We start from the raw sequence: 16,549 nt of genomic DNA, 5'->3' as shown, positions 1-16,549 counted from the left end.
CATAACTGCATCTTAAGGCAAAAGTTGTCCCATCTACTTGTAAGCACAACAAAAGCCAAGGGGGTGCATGAACAATTTATCACAAGGTAAACAAAGACAGGAATTTACAAAGTGTTCAGTACTCTGGTAACTTCTCCATGGTGTATTTTTACCCCACAGTGGGTACACCTACACATGCAATTAATGTGCTCCTGGGCATGCCCTTTGAACATCTGCCCAGAAATGCAGCATGTTGAGCCAGGTTGGAGCAGCCCCAGCTAGCAGGGGGGCCCAGGGTCAGTCCGCCAGCCCAGGGCTGCTCTCTCCAGCTCAAAGTGCTGCAGAGGGCCTGGCTGGGGCATGAGAGTGCTCTAGTGTGGGGCTAGCCAGCAGGCACCCCCAACATTGAAGCACCCTCATGCCCAAAGCAGCCAGGGCTACACATGCGATGCTGCAGAGTAAAAGTCTCTGCAGCAGGACAGTACTTGTATTTACAAGTTAATTAGTTTATTCCAGTTTAATAGAGGTGCACATGTAGATGTGCAATGTTTACTGTGGAGCTAATTAGTCTACTCCACAGTAAACATCTTGCGTAGACCCACCCAGTAAAGTGAAAATTAACCTGTGGTAGTTTATCCTTTGATGAAAGATCAGCATCAATGCAGATGTCTCTTCAGTGCCCCTCAATGTTTCCACACTAAGATGGAAATTGCAATCTACACTCCATGTCCAAATTATAGGACTAGGGACACACATTAAAAAACCTGTGTCTGAATTAATTCAATCTTTGCAGGTTAGTCTAACCTGCCTAGGCTGAATCAGTTGGTGACTGTAAAGACATTCCCTCTGGACTGAAAAAATGCAGGCACATGCCTGGCGTGGCTCAGGTTAGAAGCTGCGGGGCACTAGAACAGCCTTCCCTTCCCTTCTACAGTGCTGACCTGAGGGGGAGGGGCATGGCCAGGCCTTGGCAGGATGCTCTAATTAGGGAGGGGTTCCATCTCCTTTGCTAGTCAGTGTGGGAGCCAGCAGGGATTTACACAGCATTTAGTTATACAGCAGGGAGTTGCACAACATTCATCAGCGCATCAGCAAAACAAAAGGATCTCTCACTAGTTCAAGGTCTTCTAAAACAACCTTTTCCAAGGAAGGAACAGAGGGAGGAGGGACATTACCAGCTACTTGCTGATTAGCTCTAAAAAGCCCTAAGCTGACACTGTCCAGTCTGCCCTTGTCCTGTCTCCCACAGCATGAACCGTAGCCAGCAAGTGTTACACTAGCTAATGCTGAGAGGTGTCTGTGTAAGGCAGAAGGGAGAGGGAGCATTCCCTGCTTTAACAGGGAATGGTGGGGGTGGGGGGTGGCTGGAGCAGAGGGAAGTCAGGTAGACTCCACTGTACCTGCAGTCTCTGCTGGAGCACCAGCCAGGGAACAGAGGGGCAGGGCCAGCCCTGCTGGGCTGGAGCAGAGAGCAGAGCCCTGCTCAGTGTTGCAAATCATCTGAGATTCTGGGGAACTCTGATTTAACTTAAACCAGGAAGGGGTCTGGGACAGACATTACATAAACTGGTTTGACCCAAATCAGATAAGTCTGATACTACATTCAACCAGTTTTATCTCAAACCAGTTTCAGACATTTTAAAACCAGTTTATGTACACTGAAATTCTGTTCTGTTACAGGTTTAAACCAGTTTCTGATCACTTAAACCAGTTTATGTATAATGTCTGTCCTTAGCCTAGTTGTCTCCTCTGTGTGCCAGCAAGGCCACTAATTAATTTAACCTATAATGATTTTTATGATATCTACTAGATAAAAACTATTAAGCATATTAAATATACTGGCCAGTGAATGGACTTTAGAAGGTATCCACTTTCAGCCACTAGCACTCTTGACTTAATTTGAACTACCAACCTTGTTAAAGTCTGAATCTCAGTATTACTAGTTCTCAAAGCTAATTCCTTAAGCAACTGGTCATCTCACTGCTTTTGCTGCTAATGACAGGCAAAGAAGAACTTTATGCAGAGCTCAAGACTATTTCCAAAATATTTCCCACGCACACATTTGGTTGTTGTATATTGTGTTTTTATGCGGGCAAGATGACCCCTGTTTTTCTGGCCATGTGCTCAGCACATGGCAAGCTGCAGCCTGTATCTGGCAAAATATATAAAGCCCTCTGGCCTCATTGGGCAGAGGAAGCAAGGGGTTCTTTAGGCAAATTGGTTGGGAGCAAGACTGCAGTGTGGTGCTCCCTGACTGGACAAGGCCAGAGTGATATCATACAAAGGGATATAAGGTGAGCTAGGCTGGTTTTGGGGAGAGGAAGCTGAAGCTGCTGCTGAAGCTACTGTGAAGTGTCCTCCAAGGGAGAAGCAGTGAAGATAGCAAAAACAGGTCAGGCAGAGAGGAGGGAGAGGGAGAATTGTCCCAATATCTGGGAACTTGTCTCTCCTCCTTTTCTTCCCCTTTTTATTTTTGGAGGGTTTAAGCAATTAATACTGGGGAAAAGAGTATTGGTTCCTTGGATTTGCTGGCCCAGATTTAGGCCTGGCATCTTAAACAGGGTTGGAACCTGGGTGTTTCTAATACTGCCAGTTTTGGGCTGGCTGTAACCATTAAGCAACCTGGTTCCTTTGGAGTTTTCCTGAAGGTTTCGTTTCAGCAGGCCATATAATCCAGCCCAGAAGTGTGGGGTGCATGCATGCTGTCTGGAGCCACAGTCAGTCCCCACACACATATACAGCCTCTCCATGGGAGCAAAGATTGCCACGCCGCTATCTCTCCAAGAGTGCCGAGAGGCCCCTGGCACCGCCAAAGAATCCACTCTCAAGCAGCTTCCCCTGGTGCAGCACAACCTCTAGACTATGTTGTGTAGTTAGTAGTGCTTCACATTGCATTTGGCGTTTTTTCCCTGTTTTCTATATTAAATCTGTTTTTTGTTACGCTGCTTGCAAGGAAGGGGGTTTTGTTTATGCAGGATACCCTAGTAATTAATTTAGTGTTTCCAGATTTCTGGGTGGAGGCTTGAGCCACAGGTATAATTTACGAGGTACCCCAAAATGTGAACCAAGCCCTTCTGCTGCTGACTGGCGCCCAGCAGAAGGGGTATAGTTGCAAACATTGATATCCCCCTTTGCACTCTTCAAACAAGACAATTAAGATTCCACAGTCTGTCGCAAAGATGCATGGTAATGAGCTGGCTAGTGTATCATTTATAGACTATATACATCATACAATTTATAACATAGCCAATAACATCCTTGCTCCCCTTGCTACAAAACAGAGCACAGTGCGACACCTAGTGGCTTCACACCAATCAAACAGTGGCCCAGCAATAGGTTCATATTCCATGAATGATTCATATCAATCTGTCATGGGGGCTCCTGCTCACTAGTGGTTATGATGGATTTTAAGCATGTTTCATATTCATTTTTATTTATGTTAACAAGAATATTGCAGTCACTCTACCAAGCTTCTTCATGTAAAATTTAACATTAACATGATTGGGCAGAAGAATAATTCTGAAGTGGCAGCACCCAAAAGCTAGTACATTGATATTGCACTAATTTTGGGGCAACACTTTTCACAAGTTTCCCCCTTACTTATGGTTTTGATAAGGTTACAAAAGCAGGGTGGGAAAGGTTCTTTCAATATACTCAGCAGGCCCGGTGAATTTGAGAAGGATGAAAAGAGCTTTCTAAATCTGGCATCAGCCTACTGTAATAGGTTTCTGGGCCATGATGGTGGCTCCTAGGCGGGGGTGCAGCCAGGGTCAGGATGTACTAGTGAACTTGCACCCACTTTGATTCCTGGTCCACCCAAAGTTCAAAACCAACTGGTTGGCAGTGGTAGCAGCATTTCAAGTCAGACAATACTGAGGGAGTCACTTGGCTGCATGGCTCATTATAATCTATCTGCTCCCTTCTTAAACTCTTCATTCCACAGGTGTTAAAGACCCTTTCTTCCTTTTAATTATTTTGATGTTCTACCAATCAAGAGATCCTTTGTTCTGCGATTCTGCTGTCCATTAGCTGCTCCTGATAATGAACCTCTTATTTCACAACCCTGCAGATTGTTTTTAACTCATGCTAGATTTATATGAAGTTATAGTTGTTTTTGCTTCAATCTTAAACTGAATAGTACAGCCCTAGGGCCCTAGCATATTAGTAACGCTTCTAGTTTATTTTTAACTGGAGAAAAATGTGTTTTGTTGTGTGTGATGGTGTACCTCACCATTGGCACCCCACTTTTCAAAATTCTAGATCCACCCAAGTTCCTAGATACTACCAGAATATAACCAACACATATGGATAATAATAAAATGCAAGCTACTTCTTTACATCATGAGTTGTTCTCCCATAGGACACATCTAAGTGCATAATGGAGGGCATATGGAGAAAATTGTACTGGTGATATTATTGTATGTGTTATGAAATGAGAGGTGTTCAGGCTATAGGCAATCTGGCACCAGAACCAAACCAACTATCAATAAAACCAATAGTTCTAGCCCTGTTGTAAAAATGAATATAATGTGGCTTCATCAGACAAACATGTTTCTAATTGCTTTTATTTTGTACTGTTAGGAGAGGCAAAATAATGCTGGAAGAATTATGTTAATTTACACCAAATGTTCTCAGAAGGCTATTGTGTCATCTGGTAGCAATTTCCTGCAGTGTTATAATTCTCAATTAGATTAGATTATCACTGCACAGATTGGCATTCTTTACTAAAATCTATTTTTGGTGGAAATCCAAATGAGACAATGCAGAAGAGGCAACATAATCTGCTCTCTTGGGGAAAAAGGGATTTGCTTTAAACATTGCAGCCTTCCTTCTCTTCAACTATATATGAACTACCATATAGAGTAAAATCTCTGTTATCCGGCATCCCTGGGGTAAGGGGATTGCTAGTTATGTAAAAACTGCGGCTATCTGAAATAACCCAGCTGGGTTTTCAGATAGTCTGGAGGATAGGGAGGGGAAGGGGGCGTGGCAGCGGCCACTGTGTGCAAGCTTTCCCCCACCCCCACCATGTTTGGTCAGTCAGCCAGAAACTCTGGTTAATAGGGTATCCTGGTTGGTGAAGTGTCAGATACTGTATATTGATCAAAGCCTCTCCCACTTCCCAAAGCATCATGCATTGGCCCTATACAAATTAAAATTCAGTCCAATTAAAGCTGTGCATGTGGAGCATGCTTCTCACTCTCACCAGCTCACCTGCTGACTGTGCCTCATTTTACCTACAACACTCTACAGGTTTTTTGACCCCAGCCACTATAGGCTTTTGTTGGTGACTTGCATCTTCTGAAATACAGGCTGTTGGCCAGGAAATGTTTTTTTTATTATGTATGCCCAGTGACAAGCACAAAGGGGTCCTACAGTAATATATGTGATTAATAATGGTTAAATTGAAAACAAACAGCAATGAGACAGCCAACACACTGAGGACCACAGGAGAGGAACAAGGATTTCCTAGAACAAGGTGGTCAATTTAGCAGTATTTTAGGCACCCAAAAGCACTAGGGCCCAGATCCTCACAGGGATTCAGGTGCTTAACTCCTAAAACAAAGCCATTTCCATGCAAGAACCATGTAACTTCTTAGGGATTTAAAGAGAAACAATGTCAAAAGCTTTCCACACTTTATCCTGTGGAAAGCTTTCTATAAGTCTGTCCCTCCTTAGTATGCATTTCTGATAATAATTTAAGGAGTTCTAGTGTAGAAAATGACTACATTTGCATTATGTTGGAGCCAGCCATCAAGATGATCATTTATGATGATGTAGACCTATGGCCAGGTTGAGACTTGGTGTCAATTATGCTTGAGAAAAAAAATCTACTGGGGCAGACACCCTAGGCTGCATCCCCACATATAGGAATATGCGCTTGCAGTGGCACAAAAAGCAGCAGCACAAATTCGTGATGCTACTTTCTGCCACTGTGCATGCCCTGCATGCGTGCTGTGGTGCAGGGCAAAACGTCCCACTTTAGGCAAACTGCCCATTCCCCACTTCTCCCAGTGTGCTGGGGGAGCCAGGGTGGATCTAGAAGAGGGGAGAGCTCTGGCCGGCAACCAGAGCATCTCCCTGGAGAACCCAACCTCCAGTTGTTCCAGTGCACACTCCTGGAGCATGCACCATGCTGCTTTTTTGTCACACTTTTTTTCCGATACCAGGAATTCCGAGTATCAAATTTGCAGCATGGCAAATAGTTGTACGTCCACCATGTGCAGTTTGCAGCACCTCAAACAGGTTTGAGATGCCACAAACTGCATATGTATGTTTGTCTGCACATCCCCCTAGAGTGTATTAACTGGCATATTTCCAGGTTTGGTGTGTATGCATAAGAACAGATAGGTGGCGTATATTTGGGACTGTCTTAGGTTATACAGATATCATGTACATGTTCCCTATGGACTGACAAAAAAGTAGGTTTTGGTTCTGTGCTAAAATTATTATGCAGATGAATTGGGAGATAAGGCAGCTGAGTACGAGGACCCTTCTCACTTCCAGCTTTATCACATGTGTATAATTCACCTTTTCATTTAATGCCCTTTCCTACTTATATGGCTGTCTCTTACATGGTTCACTCTACAGCTTTCCGTACACGGTATTGAAAATTTGAGCCTTCCCCTCAGGTTTAGAGGTAATTTCATATCCCTGTATAAGTATGAAGAACCACATCTCTCAGTTCTTTCATAATATTTGTTCTGCCATCTGTTTGGAATTGCAGCATGAACTATTCAGGTCATTAATCCTGCTCCCTTGCTTACGGTATAAAGCAGACTGGATGGGGAGTTGGTTGGATGAATTGTTCCTTGTGAAATGGATTTTATATTAAATTATTTTTTGGTTTTGTAAGCTCAGTGGCTCACTTAGAGAACGGATCACTATTCATATTTCTTAGGCTTTGGATGCATGAATACTGATGAAGTTTACAGTTTCCATTGTAGCTAAGGAAACAAAATCTACATTCCAGTTTGAAGGAGGGCCTATGTTTTCCTAAAGATGATGTAATCACTTTGGATGTCCTGGACATTTTTATAAAGGGAATGGGCATTGGGGAAGCCAGGTTTTCACTGCTCAGACTCTCAGATACTATGGCAAAAGATGTTTGTTCTTTAACGGATGGCTCTTCCTTTCTTTAGAGAGAGTAAAAGAATCATGGAATATTCCCTTTACAAGTTATGTGTTGAGTACAGTGCAACCCCAGTGCCACTCAGAGGGGTCAGGGATGATGGCTTACAGTTTTGCTGGAACCAGATAGGCCAATTCACTATTTGACACTGCTTTTCTGTTTCTCCATTATAATTAGGGACCACTGTAATTCAGGCTTCAGGGGATTTCAGGGAAAAGCCTGAAATTTAGTGCTTCCACAAAGCCCTGGAAAACTGCAATATGGTCAAAAATGGTTTGAAACTGCGGGGGAGAGGGAGGGTTGGGGGAAAAACAGTTGAATTTTTTTTTACCTGAATCATGAAGAAGAAAGGCAGCAGAGCCCTCAAAATACTGTGGAAGCCCCACATGTTTCCAGAGACAGCCTAGTACTTCCGGTTTCACTGCTGGCGTTTCCAGGGGGTGCACAGCCGATCTCAGGGGGTGCACCCCCTACACATTGTCAATGGCCAAGGGGAAGCCCCTGTAGTGTGGGCACCTGCGCCCCATGCCTGCCTATGCGGGCAGGCACCCAGCATGGGTCTCCTGAGCCCTGCTCTGCCCCATTCCCCTCCTCTCCTGTGCAACAGCATTGCAAATCACAGCTCAGGAGTTGCTGTTTAGCAGAGTTTATTAAATAAAGTGTTGAGCTTTACTTTCATAAACAGCTGAAGAACAGCCTGTGTGCTGTTGTTCATTGGTAGTCAGCCCCATGTCAGGCTCCCTTAGCCAGAGGCATTGGAGAGCCTGCTTGGAAAATATGCCCGAAGTTGACTCCAGCAAGCCTGCTTTTCCCCCCACTGCAGCCTGACTTATAGCAATCCCTCACTATACTCATTCCTAGTATTTGCCCTGTTCAAACAGCAACAATAACACTTCACAGAACAGTAAAGCGTGCAATTGCCATGCCCAACCTGCTTTGTTGAGCAGAAGCCAAAAGATAACATTTTTTTCATGCTCAGGTATTGTGCTCCAATTCATTTCTGTCCTTTTACAAGTGATCACTTTAATATTTTGTCTTGTTTCAGATCAAGCTCCACTTCATATACCATGAGCAGCAATATATGCAGTCCTATCCAGGATGCCTTCATGAAGATTAATTTAATTTTCTTTAGACTTGGAAAGGTCACAGAACATCAAACACTCCTGGTCACACAAAGCTAGATATTGATTAGTTGATTGATCTAAGCTCATGGTAGTACTTGCCTAACTAAGGCATGCCTAAGAAGTTATAGTATGAAGAGAAACTGGAGAAAGAATTTCAAGTTCCAGGAGGAACCTAGCTTGTTTCAGGACCAGGGGCTCAGGCATGCAAGCTGGGACCTGACAAATAAAACTGTTCTCCATGCACTGTCAACACATCTCTTTGGTACAACACTAACCACTTGTCACTGCACTCATTCATACTTAGGAAACAGTTACAACTCCTCACAAGATTTTCAATGCTGCTACCCTCGAAACATCGAAGCATCCAGAGTCCAGTCTCCCAGAACCATTTTATTTGCTGCCTGGTTTCTGAACCATGAGGAAGCATGCATTTCCCAAGAACAGTGAGGGCTAAAAACTAGCTCCTGAAAAAATGAAAGCTGATGTTTACATAGATATCTGGATGCCAGCAGCTGAGAATTTAAGACAGAAACCAACTATCACCAAATGAACCATAAACATCACAGAATTATCAATACCAGCAACTCTTTACCTTCTTCCAAGCTTTTTTAAAAATTATGAAGCAACCAGTTCATGCTGATTCATATATATTCTGAGCACCTGGCAATGCAGTATAAAAACTCTTGCCTACCTAGTAGGGATTGGGCAGACAGTTTTTGCGGGGTTTTGTGTGCAGATTTTGAAAGCACAGTGAGGTAAAGACCCTCAGCAGCTGGAAATCAATGCCACAAAACAGGATCTCAGATGCCTGGTGGATTTTAGGCTAAGTAGACATCACCAAGTAAAGCAGATTAGCTGTACCAAAATGTGTCTCAGCACAGCTGATCCACTTCATTAGGTGAAGCATACATCATCAGTTGTCCTGCCCCATTTATCATGCAGAACAATGGTGACAAGTTCCCCATTTAGAAACACCCCTGGGAATCTCCGGGGGTTCATCTCTCAGTGAGGAAAGCCTTGGCTCCCCACTACCAGAAGCATGCTCTAGAGAGTCTGACACTGTCTCTCTGCAAGTGGAAAACCCTGGCTGTCCCCATTTCCAGAGATCCTAGAGGTGCATCGCTACATGCAGAAAGTCAGGCAGGCACTCCCAGTGCTTGAGGGGCCTCATCCTGTGTAGGAATTCCCAGGGTGTGCAGGATTGGGCCCCTGAAGCCATAGGAGCACCTGCCCAGGGTAGCTGGACAGTACAGACAGCCCCAGGCTGCCTGCTCTCTCCTGCCAGAAAGCAAATAGACATCTACCATAATAAGGCAACAGAAATCATTACTCCCTTTTGTCATGGCCACAATTTGGTCTTTTGTGGCATGAACAAAGGGTATAGATATCTATTTACTTTTGCTTTGTACTGCTATAAAATGATGGCAGCCTCCTGCCCTTCCCCCCCATGTGTTTCTAATCTTAGACAACTGGACACTGGAGGGGGGGGGGGTGTTAGAAGAGTTGTACAGTAGCTGATGGTTCTCCAGAAGGTTAAAAAAGGATCTCTTCATGTTCTTAATGTACTCTAGCCTGCAGAGGGCCAACATAATATTTGTACAGGCAAAATGCTGTTTGGAGGAGAGGGTACAGACTGCAGGGATTATTTATTTATGTATAATGGTTGTGAATGCTTCCCAAAAACTTGGTTGTCCCATTAGAAAAAACATAAGCAAATTTTCCATAGTACAATGCCTAGCATAGTTTCTCCCTCCCCAGTGCTGCTTGTGCATGGCTAACACCCATAGCCCACTCAGACTTGCTCTTCAGCCTCTTAGTGCTGCTGTCAGGTCCCCCTCCCCACAAACATGAAGTGTATGACAGGAAATGGATGGCTTCTTCCTGAATGGTCATCCTGGAAGATGAGGCTCCCCACAGTGAATCAGTACTGGGGCAGCCAGTATACACACCAAGGGAAATGGGTGCTGCCTTTTCTTGCATTAAAACAAGCATTCCATCCATGTTGTTTTGCACTTAATTTACTATATGACAGGTCAAGTGCAAAATGTTCCTTCTTCCTCATGCTGAATATTTGGCAATGCAACTCTTTTATTGTCTTTGAGACACTGAACTTATTTCATAACTTAACTCATTTGCTAAAAATATGTAACATTCTGCTCACAAAAAAAAATACAATGTCCATTTCCTAGAAGATCTGCCTGTACCATGGGCCTTTAGTCTTGGCTCTCAAATACAACAAACTAATCACATTTCATTTTAACAGTAATACTCAATGGAATACAGCCAGGCTGACTCAAACCAATGAGAAATGAATTGAGTCAGAACTTGGCCAGAGAGCATCTGTGAGTGGAGAGGGTTGAAAGCCCATCTCTGATTTAGTTTATGGAGGGAAGAAAGGTGATAAATGCATATTTATTTTGCTGTGGTCTTCTCAAACAGTTTGCCAAAACCCTAAATCCAGTGACATGCAATAAAGCTGAGTGATTCAGGATACTGGGGTTATAACCCTGTAGTATGCAGCTGAGCAGGGTTACATGCTAATTTCATTAGGGGTTATTTGCTTCTCGCCTTCCCTCCAAAGAATCCAAGTGCTTTACACACATAGATGAAATGCCACACCCCTGTGATGCAGGTAAACATTATTCTCTTTTTATACAATACAAATTAATTCCAGAGATATTAGGTGATTTATCCAGTGTCACAGTGCAAGTTTGGCAAAGCCAAGAATTAAAGCCAAATCTTTGAATTCCCAGAGCAATGTTATAACAGCCAAACATTTCATCTTCTATTTACATGAAATAAGGTTGCAAGGGACCTCAGAAGTGATCTAATCCAAATCCCTGCACAGATGCAGGATGCACTATTCCTAAACCATCCCAACTAGAGTCTCTCATCCAGCCTCTTCTTGAAAGCCTCCAAAGAAGATTATACAGGTTTCTTAGGTAGCTTGTTCCTTTGCCCTACTGTTCATATGCTTAAGTTTTCCTTGAGATATGATCTAATATATTCCACTGTGTTTTGTACAGCTTTCTGTAAGAGAGTTGGTTGATGTTCCGTGGAAATGCAGCCACTTCTGGGGTAGAGTAAAGCCACCATTATAAGTGTCAACAGCACTGCTTAAGGCTTCAGAATAAAACTGTGAAGAGTGGATTCCAAAAGGAATGCCAGGAGACACCGAGTGTGAGTGAGCTTGATGTATATGCAGTGGACCAACATAGCAAATAAATGTTGCTACATTTACATTTTGAATGTTGTCTCCTCACCGAGGAGAACGAAGGAACTAGGAGTAATACCAGATTAGCCAGGAGATGCATATTACTAGGTATTTTAGCTGACCCCATCCCTCCCCTTTCCGACTCATCTTTCTCCACTGAATGAATTATTAGAAGAATAAGGAAAACTTCTGAAGTAAGGTGAAAGGACTGCCAGTCTAACAGTACATACTGCAGAGCAGCAGCATTGACCTAGTCCCAGTGCTAGGGCAGCTCTCCTGCTCCCCCTCCCTGCAAGGGAGAAAGGATAAAATCCTGGGAAAAGAAGAAAGATCACATTGACAGACTCCTCCAAAGAGGGAAGCAAACTGCTTCTGTTACAGAGGTTACAGATAAAACTTTGGGAACAGATTCTGTCACATCTTCCTTCTTCCTCAGCAGGCACTCAAATGCAGAGAGGACATAGAGCCTCCTTTGGTCACCCAGCCAAGTTTAGCTACAGCTAATGATTCTGACTTTAAGTTGTTCCTCTGTGAATAGATCCTGCATTTTCCATTGTTCTTTAGCAAGCAGCACCAGCGTTCAGGCAAAAGAACTAGTCTGATTTCCTTTCTAGTGTTTATATTTTCCCAAGAGTCTATTAGTTTTTCCTGATATGATACACATGCTGCAGCCCTAGCAATCCCATATTACAAGCTGCTTTCATGTGTTTTGTTACTGTTTTTTGCCATGTGATCTTTGGTTAAATTGTTTTCTTCACCCTAACTATATTTACGTCCTCAAGGAAGTTGTTACCCATTCAAATAACAACTGATTAGGGTGATCTTAGCAGCAGCAGCTCTGGACTCTTCAAACCCTTTTATTTCTAATGAACAGTCATTCAGTGTTCAACAGCAACCCCAGTGCTGTTTCACTTCAGAAATACTTGGTGTTTTGCCTGCCTACCCCACCCCCTCTCCTTGAGGACACCATGTCCTAGAGTTGACATTTATAATGGGGCACTACATTTTTGTTGAATAAAACCCAGGACACTCCTCAATCTAGGGCTTCCATTTCTCTGCCAATCTGTCTAACTTTATGACTAATTCAGCTCTGAAGTATAAAAACTAAAAGCGCATAATACAAACAGAGCCATAAGAAGGAAATCTTGAAAGTATCATTCCTATAGCTTGCAGCAACTGAGTATTTTTTGCCTCCAAATCCTTTATAGATTCTCTCAATTACTACAGGAAAGTTCTGTGAAAGACAAAGTTGTTTTTATTTAAAGAAAAAAAAATATCAATAAAAAATGCTTAATGCATTTTCCTTTGAGAACAGGATTGACTGCTGGAGAGCAGGTAACTGCTACCCTCTAGAGGAAGACCCTGCTTTAATGTTAATGAAAAAGCCCTTAAAGTCTATTACATTGATCCGGAAGGCATTATACTTTGTTGTAACATGTTATGCTGAATGTATGGGTTTCAGGAGCTGGAGTATTGGATTTTGCTGTCTATTTAATACACTCATTTCTTTTTACTTCCATATATCCTCTGTCATTGTTAAACTTTGCGTCCCTTCAACCAGAAACATGGGCATGACCTATACTAGGGAATGTGAAGGCCAAGACAATTGTTCTTCCTATTGCTGTCTTTTCCCATTTCCTCCCCTTTTCATTTCACCCGTGCTACTTTCTCCCTTTTAAGTAGAACATACTAAGAGAAGAAGCAAGAAAGAGTAATTTGCCTCCTACCTTCCACAGGGAGAATGAAATGAAACACAGTACTGTCCCGTATGGAAAACATAAAGAGTTCCTCAAAAGCCACCCCAGTACAAATCCAGCTTTAGAAATGTTAGCTTGTAACATTGGCTGTTTTGCTTTAAACAGAATGGTCAGGATCCCACCCATGGTGGGGTGGAGAATCCCTTCATGGAAAGATGGGAAAGAGCAACACAGTTCACTGACACATTTCCAGAAGTCACAGCTGCTTCCAAGTCATTCTTTACATCCTCGCATAACTTTTGACATGCTGTTTCCTTTCTCTTTTCTCTGCTCTATTAATCAGGAACTACCACAACCATGAATTTCCATTCAGCAGCAGTATCACCAACAATTTTCAATATGATATGACTTAGACTGTGCCAAATGTGTGGGTGCTGTATACCCATGACTGATGTGTCCCACAGAGCTTATAGTTTATATCAGACATTAAACAGAAAGGGAGAAAAGTGGGGCAGATATATGAAGAGCTAGAAATACGACAGCCAAAGATTATGAGATAAGTAGTACAGATTTTTGAGTGCTAAAGAATAAAACTCTCTTCCATCTGTTGATCTTTACTTTATCACAGATACTGCAGGAATGTGAAAATGTGGAGAAAAAATTATGCTAACACTGGTACTTTCTCACTTGAGCTTTCTGGCCATAATGAAGATATTTTTAATTTTTAAGCAATCCCAATATTGAATTCTTTTTGAGATAGAAACATCTCTTATTGGGAAGTCAAGACTTGTTTTGACTCTGCAAAAACAGACCTCAAATCCATGGTGGGGCAGAGGAGAAATCAGTCACCAAGGCTGCCTTTTTTGCAGAGGGGGAGGAGGAGAGGGCAGGGGGCAGGAGAGAAAAGAGAAGGGGTAGAAGAAAGGAGTGAGAAGGAAGGTGCTTTGATATGAGTTTTGTTGTCCCTCTGACTCATTCCGTTTTTAGAACCATTCTTTCTTTCTGTTGAAATTTTTCAAATTGAATTTAAAAAGTGACTTTTTAGAAAAATGTTTAAAGCTGTGCAAGAAGGAAAACAATAGCAAAAATTCACTTATGACTTTGCAGCAGTTTGAGGAATAAGAAGGACAAAATTATGTCAGCTTTATGCTGTCCATTAGTTCACCCCAAGAAAGTTTCTTGAACTACCTTGAGACAGAGGCATAACTACCACAGTCTGCCCCTAGGCAGCAGCAGTGGAAGAGGTGGAGGCAGAGGCCAGGTGGCAGCAGTAGTATCTAGGTCAGCAGTGGTGATGGGCTTCATTTTTGTGCCCTTTAAGTGTACATACAGGACTACACCTCATTCAGCCACCCCTTGTAAGGCTATTGTCTTGAAGTAATCCATTGCAGACTCTTTTTTGTGTGTGATGGAGAAGGGTGCATGGCCCTCAGTAAACAAGGGATTATTCTATCTATCCAGCATGTTTGGTTAGTCTCCCCAAGCTAGTTCTGGAACAAGAACCAGAACAGCTATATCTGTGTCATACCACACAAGAGCTAATTAGTCAAGTAGGAGATTAAAGGGCTCTAGGTAACATAAGTATATTTCCTTTGGGACCCAAGCCAGTATTTCTGCGCAGCTCTGTGCTTCACTTCATACACATGCCAAGTCATTTAGAGTTAGTATGGAACTGCTTTGTGTCATTTGTACATATTAGGCCTGTGCAAATAAGGAAGTATTTGATTCTGATTCAGATTTGGCTGATTCAGAGAACAGCGATTTAATTCAGATCACTGTCCCGAAGAGATTCAGCTTAATTCGCTTCGGAAGATTCGGTGCCGATTCGGAGAGATTTGGTGATTTGCATTGGCCGGGTAGAGGCAGGTACAGCCGGGTGGCTGCAGGTTCTCCTGTGGCTCCTTCAGCTGTGCCTGCCACTCCCTAAGTGGGGGGAGCCATAGGAGAAGCCCCCATGGCTGCCCTGTCCAGCCCCAGCCTAGTCCTGGCACTTAAAAAAAAAAGCCACGCACTCACCGGCTGCAGCAGTAGCAATTGGGGCCTGTGGATACTCATGGTAGAGCCACCCTGTACAGCACAGGGAAGTGGGGGACAGAGGAGATTACCCTCCCTCCCCCTGCATGACACCCACGCACCAGCTGCCCCATGGCGCAGGTGTAGTGTGGTTCGGCAGGGTGCCGTGTGCTGCCTCTGAGTTGGGGTTGCTGGGGCTGAGCGGTGCCAGACTCCAGCTCCCAGACAGTTTGCAGCACCCTGCCAAGATGTGCTGCACCCATGCAATGCGACAGCTGCCGTGTGGGTGCCAAGTGGGGGTGGTGATCCCTGTTGCCCTCACTGCCCCACATTGTGTGTGGGGGATCTGCCATGAGCACCCAGAGGCCCCAGTTGCCACTCCTGCAGCCGGTGAGTGCAGGGTTTTTTTGGTTTTTTAAGCCCCACTTTCACCGGCTGCAGCAGTGGCAGTTGGGGTTTGTGGGCACTCGTGGCAGAGCCACCCCACACAGCCCCCCCTGCCTGGCACCCGTGCAGCAGCTGCCCCATGGCATGGGTGCAGCGCAGCTCAGTAGGGTGCAGTGTGCTGTCTGGAATCTGGGGTGGCTCCAGCAATAAGGTGGAGCCCAGCAGCACTCAGCCCCAGTGAGCCCACCTCCCAGACAGCGAGTGGTGCCCTGCCAAGCCGCGCTGCACCCATGCCGTGGGACAGCTGGTGTGCAGATGCCAAGCAGGGGGAGGCAATCCCTGGTGCTCCCCCCACAACCCTGCACTGCTTGGGGTGGGGGCTCTGCCACAAACCCTCAGAGGCCCTGAACCCTGCTGCCAGAGTCCGTGAGTATGGGGCTTTTTAATTTTTATTCATTTATTTATTTTATTTATTTATTTTTTTAAAGTGGAGGCTGGGCTGAGTGGTGGATGGGTCCAGGCAGGGCAGCTATGGCGGCTTCACCTGCAGCTCCTCCAGCTGTGCCTGCCTCTGCCCCAGTGGGGGGAGCTGCGGGGGCTAAGCCCTGCTGCCGCTTGCCCAGCTGGTGCAGGGGAGGATGGGCATGATATAGGCATGGCTCCCTCCAGGCAGCAGCAGCAGGGCATAGCCCATGCTCCCAATGCTGCCATGCCCGCATCACCGCTGGGAGGGGGGTTCTACCCTGCCACCACTTGCCAGCCGGCATGGGAGGGCACGATGCAGGTGTGGCAGCACTGGGAGTGGGGGTTATACCCTGCTGCCACTTGCCCCCTTCTGCCTGGAATGAGCTGCACCCACATCTCAGCTTCCCCAGCCTGACTGGGCAAGCAGCAGCAGGACAGAGCCCCCACTCCCACTGCTGCCACACCCCCCGCCCCTCTCCCCAAGTAATGCACCCCCACCCCAGCTGGGCAGCTTGTCTCTGCCCTAGCCCCAATCCCT

At 44.6% G+C, this 16,549-nt stretch overlaps 1 protein-coding gene across 2 annotated transcripts in view; it reads right to left on the bottom strand.

The window, feature by feature from the left end:
* LOC102564808 (rho GTPase-activating protein 7) overlaps window positions 1–16,549 on the bottom strand; it is a 179,300-nt gene that overhangs the window by 121,834 nt on the left and 40,917 nt on the right. Inside the window, exon 1 of one of the 2 annotated variants that reach the window (XM_019487144.2) lies at window positions 13,177–13,255. The exons of the other annotated variant lie outside the window; for it this stretch is intronic. Within the exon in view, the coding sequence (XP_019342689.2) occupies window positions 13,177–13,228 (52 nt within the window). The 5' untranslated portion in view covers window positions 13,229–13,255. Of the gene's footprint in view, window positions 1–13,176; window positions 13,256–16,549 lie in introns of those variants that run through there. 2 annotated transcript variants of the gene reach the window in all.

The sequence above is a fragment of the Alligator mississippiensis genome, chromosome 9, assembly GCF_030867095.1.
Source record: "Alligator mississippiensis isolate rAllMis1 chromosome 9, rAllMis1, whole genome shotgun sequence".
Lineage (NCBI taxonomy): Eukaryota > Metazoa > Chordata > Crocodylia > Alligatoridae > Alligator > Alligator mississippiensis.
The sequence above is the reverse complement of the archived record's forward strand: the minus strand, read 5'-3'. Positions and strand labels throughout refer to the sequence as shown.